General features: G+C 41.5%; 1 protein-coding gene across 3 annotated transcripts in view; it reads left to right on the forward strand.

Moving 5' to 3' along the window:
• Positions 1-10,988, forward strand: part of DISP1 (dispatched RND transporter family member 1) — a 125,837-nt gene that overhangs the window by 105,914 nt on the left and 8,935 nt on the right. For all 3 annotated transcript variants that reach the window (XM_015592766.2, XM_025049829.1, XM_025049828.1), the window contains 2 exons: positions 5,137-5,166; positions 10,731-10,854. In XM_015592766.2, the coding sequence (XP_015448252.1) occupies positions 5,137-5,166; positions 10,731-10,854 (154 nt within the window). The remainder of the gene's footprint in view (positions 1-5,136; positions 5,167-10,730; positions 10,855-10,988) is intronic.

Raw genomic sequence — 10,988 nt, forward strand, 5'->3', positions numbered from 1 at the left:
ACTCTTGCTTTAAAAATGATTAAAAGAGGGAGAAAAGAAAAGGGAAACAAGAAACGACCATTTATAGCTTTTCCATTTTTTTTCTGTTTCTTGTTAACTTTCCCCCGGCCATACTACTTTTTTTTCCCCTTTCAAAAAAAACCTCCCTTGCGTCCGCGTCCGCCCCAGCCCCCCCGAATCTTGATTACCCTGCTCTGTTCCTCCCCCTCTCCCTCCTTCTGAGAGAGCTTCACAGTCTCGCTGGCTGTTCCCTTGACCGGTACATGTGCACGTACCAGAGTTCCCTGGTCATCAGCGTCCTGGAGCCGAGGTTGGCAAGTGCTCCTACAGTCCTCAAGAATGAAGTGCCAGGGACGGTTTATTACTAATTACGAGCACCCGAGTCTGCCAGTGCTTGCTTTCTTTAAGCAGAGTTGAGCGTAGTCCTATGACAATGTCACTGTCACCCACTTCCGTGCAATAATGCTTTCTCGAATGGGAAAGAAAGTGACGCTCCATCTGGTCCTCTGGGAATTGGGCACAACCCAAGCTCATCTAAGCGCCCAGCGAATGGGAGTGGATCCTGGAAAATGCAAATGTCGTCTGCCTTGGGGCTTTTTCTCATCAGAAAAAAAAGGCTAAAAACCTAACTAAAGAACAGGCAGATGTTCCTGCCTGAGATTATTATTGTTTGGTTTTTGGTGTGTGTTTTCGAAGGTGAAAGCACCCTGGAAAAATATTGTTTCTCTCTATAATAGAGGTTAGATTTATTTGTTCGTTTGTTCGTTTGTTTTTACTACTTGTTATTTTCAACGGAAGACTGCAGGTAGTGTGAAAAACCATTCTGCGGGCTCTATTAGGATATTAAAAGTAGCAAATTGAAACGGCTTTACACGTGGAGGAAGGCTACTTTTGATGGATGAAAGTATATGGCGGACCGACCCCCTTCTCAGATATTTTCTGTGAAAAGATTACAAGAGAAGAATTAAAGATGGCATTGCTGTGCCTCAAAGAGGTTTCACATTTTACCTGTGCTTGTGGTTTGGGTGTTTCAAACATCTGTCTGTCACGTCCATGAGTATAAAGCACTTCAAAGCCATCTCATGTTTTCCCGGGAGGTAGCTTCGCGCTAAACTCGATTTTTCTTTCGCAGTCGATGTCGACAATCTCTATTTATGGTCTCGAATTTAACATAAAATGAAGACTTTACTCAAGCAGAAAGAATGCAATGAATCTGTAGTTTTTTTCTGTCTCGAGGGAGTAAACTCGTCACAGATCCAGAAATTTCTCAGTTAAAAGAAGATAATGGGGGTGAGTAGGAAGACGGAATATTTACATTAGTTACAACCCAGAGTGTGTATAATAAAATATCATTTCTTTGCAACTGCTTCGTGTGATCTATCGCAGTGGCTCTGGGGTCACTTTAGACCCAAAGATAGCAAAAACTTCTTAACTATGGAAATTCAAGAGATAGTTTTGAGCCTGGGTAACCTGAAAACTGGGAGTAAAAAATTAAGGCTTTGTGTACAAGTTAAGTGATTCTCTTCTTCGTTCAGTGCCTTAGTCTCCTCTGTAGGAATAAATTTTCTTGCCCAGCTTTATCAATAGCTTCATCATTGGCATTTAGATAGCGTATTCTTTAAAAATCAGTGAATGGTTATAACGATAGATACACAACTCTGTAAAAGAACTGAACACCATTTTCTCTTACATCTTAAATGGATTACGTGGTATGTGAATTATATCTCAATAAAACCATTATTAAAAAATTAACATGTAGTTATATTTGAAAATATTTTAGGGTTTTTTCCTTGGAAGACTTACCCCCAAAACGAAGTATTCTCGTGACTTTTTCAGTAGTAGACATTTTCACTGAAAGCCCCTTTTGTTCACCAGCTCAGTGACGTTCCCTGTCGCTCCTGCCCTGTGTGCACCCTTGGGTGGCCTAGCAGCCGAGTGCCCGAGGGTAGGAAGCTGTGCCCCGCTGTACCCACACACTTCCCCTCCTAGCGTTTGACATGTGTGCTGCCCACACCCAGACATGCCGGCTGGGCTTGTTTTCATAGTTATGTCGTTATAGTAAATGTTTAAAATAATCCATTTATATATAGGTTGTAAAACAAAGAGGTTTTTTTTTTTTTTTTTTTTTTTTGACGAAAATCATGGGCTTTAGAAGACGAGATAAAGGTAATTGCTACAAAAGGTCGATATTGACTTAGGCCTGGGAAGAACAATGGTGAAGGATTTGGGAGGAAGTCATCAGAACTGAGATGTGTGTTGTGGTCAGTGTATTCAGGGGACGGGCAAGTATTCTAAGTAGTACCCTCCTAAGTCCTCCCAAAGGCTGGCAGGCGTAGCCGATGCGGTGTGGTGTGGCTCATGCAAGACAAGACAGGAGGCCGAGTATATGCTGGCGTTCATTACAGTGGGATCTTTAAGGAAAGTGTATGGTACTTTTTCAGAATTTTTCACTGTAATAAAAACCTTTCTGATTAACCATCATAGTAATGGTTTCTGGAGTATTGAATTAGAGGATCTCTATGACAGGATTCAGAAGCATAGATGAAAACTTAAGAAATGCAGTGAAGTGGGAAAGGAATTTGGGATTGACAGACGAGAATGGGTCAAAGTTACAGAGTGTGTGTGTGTGTGTGTGTGTGTGTGTGTGTGTGTGTGTGTGAGAGAGAGAGAGAGAAACAAAAAATAATGAGAAACAGAAAATAAAACTAAATTTACCTGATTGATATTTACGTCCCCATATTCTTGCTATCCAGTGACTACTGAGACAAGTGGCAAAAGATGTTCATTCATCAATCTAACGAACTGTGATCTGACATCCACAAAGGACCGTACATTATCCCAGGTTCTGGAGACGTGAACACAAATAAGATATGGTCCTTCTTTATGCCTTCAGTGTCTTTTTTTTTTTTCATGTTTAGAAATGAACTCTCTTTACTATACATACATAAAAAGAAGGCAGCTTTGGTCATCTTTCGTAATGCTGTGAACATTTGGGCTCATACTTGCTCTTAAAGCAACGAGGTCTCTTATGCTCGTCCCACCAGAAACCCTGACTTTAATTCTCACATCTTCCAGAAGAAAGGATGCTTCTTTTCCCACATGGCAGATTATAGTTTGCGATTGATTATCCTCATGTTGGGTTCTTTCCCTTTGGTGTAACAGATAGAAACACACCAGAGAGCAGCAGATTAGGCACCAAGAGAAAGGAGTTCTCACGACAACTCCTACACCCGGGAATGACCAAAGGCAAGCTGAGGCCCGACTCACAAAATGGGACGAGGGTGGTATCGGAATCCGTCTTCTCTGAGACCGTTTCCAGTGCTCACGATGTCTGAGGTTGCTCCGTTGCCTTGATTTTAATATTCATCATGGGCTGAGAGTCCCTGACGAGGATATGTAAATAAAGCATGGAATTTGGAACATGTGTCTCTTTCATGTAAACAGATTAATACAAAGTACGTTCTAGAGTGTAAGCTCCATGAAGTTTGGGACCCTCTGGGTCTCATTCGTGGCTGTACCAGGAGTGAGATAGATGTTTTTTTAAAGCATGTATCATAGAAAGAAATGTAAATAGAGAGGGAAAATAAGAACGTAACCTTTAGATCTAAAGGAAAAAACTTTTAATTCAATTTATTGGGGCGACATTGGTTAATAAACTTATATAGGTTTCGATCGTACAATTGTAGAACACATTATCTGCATTTTGCATTGTGCGTGTTAACCACCCAAAGTGGTGAACCATATATTTGACTAGAAAATTCAGAAATAGGGTTCTAACTACCAGAAGGGTAATAGCTTGAAGTAGAAAGACTGGAAGGCAGATTTTTTTGCATATTTTTTGTTTTGTTTCCTCAAATGTGGGACGGCCTGGGGAAGGTTTCGGGTTAGCTCAGAGTACACAGATAGGCCGGTCACTCGTTTATTCAGAGGATGTTTAAGTATCCTCTTGATATGAGTGTAACGGTTGTCAAACTTTGGGATCTCATGACCCCTTTACAATTTCAGAACTTATTAGAGATCCAGAGAGTCTGTGTTTATCTGGCCTGTATCTGATAGGAACTACATTGGAAAGGAAACTGAGAAATTCGAAATCTCTACTTCGTTAACTCATTTTAAAATAATAATGAGCCCTTTACGTGTGAATGTAACATTTTTATGAAAAAATAATATTATCGAAAAACAATCAGTGAGATGATTAGCGTCGTTTCACATCTTTTAAGTTCTCTTAGTGGAATCTCGCGTCTGCTTCTGTAGTCAGCCTATCTCGATATGCCATTCGGTTGAATATAGGAAAATATATGAATTATACAGAAAATCTAGCCTTGCACAGGTGTGGAGTTGGAAGACGGAGGCCCTCTGGGCCCTGTGGGGGTCTCGGGAACCCCCACGAGTCTTCGAACCACACTGCGAAAACACTGTGAATATTGAAACATGAGTAGTGAATTTTGTTTGTTCGCCAAATATTTATTAAGGGTTTGCCACGTGCCAGTAAATTGGGGGGGAAAAAACCAATAATCTAGTAGGAATAAAGAATTTGGGGGTCGAGGCAGAGTCGGAGTTTGGAGTTTCTTTAAAAGGCTTATTATCCACTCTGGGGCTGGGGGCTGGGGGCCCGAAGGACGAGGGAAGAGTGACACGGAGCACGGGGAGGGGCCGCTTATCACATGGCTGTGGAGCTAGATACTGAAGAAACTGAAAGATGAGGGAATAGAATATTTCTCATAGAAGAAGGTCTTGAGGGCCTATTTTTTTTAAGGCATTAGAGGATCCTTGATAAGTAAGAAGCAGCTTAGATCGGAGACAGTGTGGATTCTCGTAAGAGCGACGAGCGGATCTGCCGCCGAAGCGTCGGAGGTGGTCGCCACTGTGACCAATTCCGTCGGGAGGGTGTGACGCGAGTCGGGAAGGGGCGATCCCACCAGCCAGCCGGTCACTCGCCTACCTGGCGTACCAGCGGCTCAGCATTCATCGTTGGTTAAATCCGCGCGTGTTTACATTCTCGACTGTCTCTTTGAACCCTTCCAGAATTCTAACGAAAGGAGAGGTACCAAGTAAAATGTTAAATATATATGTTAACTTTTTGTGCACGTTATGTGCTTTGTTTCTGATGGTTTTTCCTTTGCTTTTTTTTTTCAGACCATCCAGACCTTTCAAGTTACCAAAAAGGTAAAGTGACCTGGATCATCTTATGAAATGACAGACTTACTTGCATGCGTCTCCCCTTCTAGCATTTTCTCCACCTTTTGCTGCTGTTTGCATTTTCCTCATTCATATTTTTATGCAGTAAAAAAGTTTTTTCCCCATGTTGGCTGCTTAAGGAATCTTGTATCTCCCAAGTGGTTTTAATCTCCAAGAAGATTTTGACTTGGATATATTTCAAATAGGTTGTGTTTCTTCCTAAAATTTTTGTTACCATTTTAAGATGGAGGTATTTTTTTTTTTTATGTAGAAATTTTAAAGTTCTATCTTTTCAGTAAGAAAAGTAACATTTTTAAATGGATAAAAGTTTCTGGGAAAAAGCAGTCTCATCAGATGTCTTTGTACATTGTGGCTCCAGATATAATATGATTATACCTAAAGAAACTCAAGAGATATTTGAAGTTCACTTCTTAAGACGTTCAGATGCTGATAATTCAGGAGAGTTGCCCTCTCTTTGGAGTGAAATTACTACATAAATTTTAATCAGTTAATGTCCCTTTCATTTAAAAAAATGATTTTTTAAAATTGTGATAACATACACACAGCATAAAATTTACCATTGTAACCGCGTTTTTTAAGTGTATCGTTTTATGGCAGTAAGTATATTCACTTTATTATGCAGCCATCTCCACTGTGCTTTTCCAGAGCTTTTTTTCATCTTGCAAAACTGAAACTCAATACCCATCAGACAATAACTATGCATTCCTCCCTCCCACAGCCCCTGGCAGCCACCATCCTACTTTCTGTCTCTCTGAATCTGACGACTCTAATGCCTCAGAGGAGTGGACTCGTTCCGTATTTTATATGATTTTGTGACTGGCTGATTTCACTTAGCATAATGTCTTCAAGTTTCATCTCTGATCTAGCATATGTCAAAATTTCCTTCCTTTTTAAAGCTGAATGATATTGTATGTATATCCTACCTTTTATTTATCCATTTTTACAAAAAAAATGTGGAAAAATAAAAGGAAGAGATTATACAAGTAAAGTTGGCATATTAAGAAAATGAATTTCTGTTTTTCTAAAAATAATAAGCCTTCTCAAATGACTAAAACTTGCATTTTGAAAAAAATTTGTATATATTTTTCTGTTTGAAGATTGATATTTTTAGAAGTTCTAATTTCTGCTTTTCAGTGTATGTAGATATAAATACAACTTCTTCACAAAGGCCTTTCCTGGTTCCCCTTTCTCATTCTAGCTGGAAGCAATCCCTTCGTTGAATTCACAAAACATTTTTATCTATATCCCTCTGAAACACGCATCTCTGCTTACCTGGTTTTCTAGGTATTTGTGTACCTACCTGTCTGATGTTATGTATTAGACTCTAAGTTCCTTTCGGACAAGATCCATGTCTGCCATTTCTATGTTCCCACAATGCCCTGCATCCTTAAATATGTAATGCTGCTTCTCGAAAGAGTTCGTTACTTAACAAGAAAGAAAGAGTTCTGTATCCTGTTTTCTTTTGTGGAATTTCTCCACCGTTATCCCTCCCGCTAAATGGATAACCGATGCCACTGGGTTTGTAGGTAAAAATGCGTAACTTCTGGTTCATTTGAGGAGAACCGATCCATTTAAAATAAAGCATAACGAGTAACTGTGTAACCGGAAACATTATGATTAGTAACATTTTGAAATGCGTACAGGAGGAATATGGAAGAGTTATATGGATGAGATTTTCAGAAAGGGGCAGTAAAGCGTTAAATATCGCTCGGGTCAGGAAAGATGAAAACCAGGACGAGTTGGTTGATTCGGCAGTTCCAGAAGCGTCTGAGAGCAGAAACCGGGCTGGCAGTGGTTGAGGACTGGGTGGCTGGTCACGAGAAGGGGGCCTCCAGCCCAAGGCCCTTCTTACCGTCTGGAGTCTGTAGCAGGGCTTCTGCTCCGAAGGGGATCGGGGACAGAAGAGAGAGTTTCTAGAAAGGCATTGAAGGGCAAAGGGGAAAAAACCTTTGTTGCTAAGAGAGGAAAACTTCCTGTGGAGGGTCTTATCGTAATACAAATGGCCCATTTAAAAGAGGCCCCCATATGATGTCACTTGAGCACAAGTCAGCCCTGGAAGATCTAACCCAGGCAGCTAGCTGGTGAGGCCTCCGGGACAACTGTCACGGGGTCACTCACTGGAGCAGGATTGCCTGCTGTGACCCAGGTGTCGCAGGGGCCGATTGCATTTACACTCACCTTGTGGCATTATCTAAAGATGTCCAAAATTAGACCAGACAGACGAAAGACAAGTATCATTACGACACGCAGAAGAACATATTCTAGTGATGGGAGTGGTCCTTTCGAAAATCCTTCGCATGTACATGCGGTAACCACTTTTCAAAGAAAATAATGTGCGAGTACTTTATTCTTTAAACTTAGTTAGACTATGTGCCCCGAACCCAGACTCACCAGGAGTGGAATTAGCGAAAAATAACGTAGCAGTGAAATTTTACAGGCCATTTTTAATTTTCTTTACTTCCCCAATGTTCCGGCTTTATGAGATTTTTATCTCAGTATTACAACCACCGTCTGAGTTTCCCGTTGTACGTGAAACCGTTGTTCCCACGGGGCACCCACAGCTGTGTGGCGATGGCAGGGCAGGCAGACGCGTCCTGCGCAGTGCTACGGTTTTAGGAGAAGCTCTCGTCTGAGTGACACTCAGAACAGTGGGGGCTTTCCCCGTGCCGCTTCGTGTGCTCAGGACGGAGATGCCATTTCTCAGTGTGAGCCGTTGTCTCTGGGAGAGGGTCAGCGTGTGCAACACCTGTGCGAGGCAGTGGAGTGTAACCTGGAACAGGTAAACGCGTGTGGAAGAACCGTGAAGTCACTAACGCCCTGAGGTCCCCGTATGCACTCAGCCCACGTGCATGGCATGCAGCAGCGCTGGAAAATCAAAACCAAATGTTTTCTAAAGGAAGAAAAGCATTATTGAAGCGGGTTTTTAGGGTTGCTACGCATGCCTGTGTAGATTTTTCGAGAACAAAAAACAAAAAGGCATTCTGGGGGTAAATTGAACCACAGTATGAAAACTAAGCAATTTGAGGCTCACTCCCTTCTATTGAAAACATGTTTGGAGGTAAAAATGAGTAACTTCTGGTTCATGTGAAAGAAAATCGATCTATTTAAAATAAAGTATAGTGAATGATTAGATAAGCCCGGGGCCATTTTCATTTCACAGGGCTGATATTTTAAAAGATTTAAAATGCAAAGGACTCCTAAGCGATGAAGAGAAAGTCTCAAGTGTGCTATTGACAAAGGACTTTATTGCTCCAAAACCAGCTACTTTCATCTTAATTTGCATTTGGCGGAGGAGGAAATAAAGGGTAGGGAATGTAAGCATTGGGTGTGTTCTAGGAACGCAAAAGCTTCTGACCACTTGGTGTTTACAGGCGAACAACCACAATCAGCATATTGTGATTTGTGTGTTTTTATTATATTCCGAATTATTCTTAAAAGGTTATTTCATCTTATCTAGCATTATTTTCCTGAGTGAGTTTTTAAATCCAGAATTTACAGTCTAGTGAATAATATTTAGACTTGAAGTCCTATGGATCTAGGTGATTTTGCATAGAGAAATTAACTATTATTGTGGCTTAGGAATTCAGCCGAAAACTGAATTTTAGAAGCATATATTTGCGGTGAGTTGACTTATCCCTGATGCCTTTTGCTTCTCTTGTGTTTGAAGCAAGAGATGAAATCGTAGTGGTTGAGAAGCCAGACTTTAGAGCCAGACTACCTGGATTCTCTGCTTTGTGACATTTTTTAATTGAGGAATAATTGACATAACATTCTATTAGGTCCAGGTGTGCAACATAATGATTCGGTATTTGTGTGTATTGCAAAATGATCACCACGGGGAGTCTAGTTAACACCCATCACGCGTGTGTGTGTGTGTGTGTGTTTACAGATTTTTCTTCTTGTGATATGAACTTTCGAGAGCTACTTTTCTAACAGATCTACAGTACGATATTATTAACCGTAGTCACCATATTGTACATTCCATTTCGTGACTTATTTATTTCACAGCTGGGCCAGTTTTGTGACTTCGAACGCGTTATTTGGCCTGTCTGCCTCATTTTCATCTCAAAAGTGAGAATTCAATGAGATGATAATCTAAACAAAAGATGAGAAGAGCTGAAACTCCTCGTAAGGGCAGTTGTCATGCTTTATTTTTCTAAGGCTACTTTTCACTTTTAAAAGTGAAAAATACCCGTGAAAATATCCCCTTAGTGTAACTACTTTGTATTTTAATTTCCTTATTAAAATTTAATTTGCGGTAAATATCCCCGCAGATCCAGATCTATGAAGCTGAGAAATCAAAATATGAGCATCAGCAATCCATGTGAGAGACAGATAGTAGCTTTTTCAAAACGACGTTTCAAGTCGCCAGCTTTATTTAAACTGCTGGCATCTGGAATGATGTTGAAGAAAAAACACAAATATTCGAGTAAGGACCCTATTTCAGATGAGCCAGAAATAGCCACGACAGTAGCCAAATGAGCTAACATTGATGAGAATTTGAAGATAACTGTCCACCAGTTAAACGTTTCTTTGTTCTCTAATAAAAATGTGAGAAACTCGAAGTTGGCAAGACCGATTTTGGATTTTAGAAACGTTCAGTGGCGTCGGCTTCTACTGAGTAGTCAGTTCAAGCCAAGATCTAGAAGCGTCTGGGTCATGAGGCGTGGCCCCGGATCTCATGGAGTGACAGAGAAACAGGTCTTCTCGGTCAGAGGTGGAGAACGAGCGAGAGGGAGGGTTTCTGGAGGAAAAGGCATGGCGGTGGGATTCGGTGAGAGGGAGGGGCTTGCGAGGTACAGGGAGACGCCTAAGCCAGGCCGCGGCGGCTGGACAGTGATGGAGCGTAGGTACGTGGGCGTCTGCTCATCTAAGTGGTAGATAGTTATCAAGCACCTTTTAAAAGATGCCATTCTAGGTGCTGCCGCCGCACTGCATAAATAAGTAAAACGAAAATCTCTGCCATCACAGTCTGATGGATGTGCTCATTATGGTTTTAGCTTGGAAGGAGAGTTACAGGTTTGTGGGCGGTTTGGTTTGTTTGGTTTGGTTATTCTTAAGATTTACACCCCAGGAACCTGCTTATGGGCTGAGTTCTTTCTCAGGAACCGGTAGAGTAAAAGTACAGAGAAAGGGAACAACCAGAGCACCGGAAGTTCTGGAAGAGACTCCGAGGGGGGATGGATTCTCCGTGAAAACACGTGTCCTTTTCACCCGGATGCAGATGTTAGCTCTTCCCTTTTCCAGGCGCGGTTGTAGATATAAGGCATCATTTCTCCGAAATAGACAGTATTCTGACTCTCGGGAGCCTGTGGCATGTGACACTGCTACTTTGTCACAGAAATGAGAGGACGGCGATCTTATAATTTTCTGTAAATACATAGACATACTTATCATTTCCTTAGATCTTTTACTGGTAGATACCTGTAGTGGGTCGGAATAGGAAGACTGAACAGGTGGCTCTACTGGGTAGCAAAAAACTCTTACGTTGCTTCTAAGCGGCCTTTTCTGTGACTTCTCTGCTTCTGTAGTTACGCAGCCTTGATCGCCGACTGGCCCGTGGTGGTTCTGGGCCTGTGCACCGTGCTCATCGTGGTCTGTGCCTTGGTTGGCGTGCTGGTGCCCGAGCTCCCAGATTTTTCCGATCCGTTGCTGGTAAGGAGAACTGAGCCGGGAGGGTTTATCTCTTTTCTTTAGCCCAACATCCTCTCTAAAAATCAAGTGTGTTAATACACGTTGCATTACGTTATATAGTATCCCGTTTTTTAAAGAAGAAAAACCTTCTGGAG

This window comes from Pteropus alecto, unplaced genomic scaffold (assembly GCF_000325575.1).
Source record: "Pteropus alecto unplaced genomic scaffold, ASM32557v1 scaffold65, whole genome shotgun sequence".
NCBI lineage: Eukaryota > Metazoa > Chordata > Mammalia > Chiroptera > Pteropodidae > Pteropus > Pteropus alecto.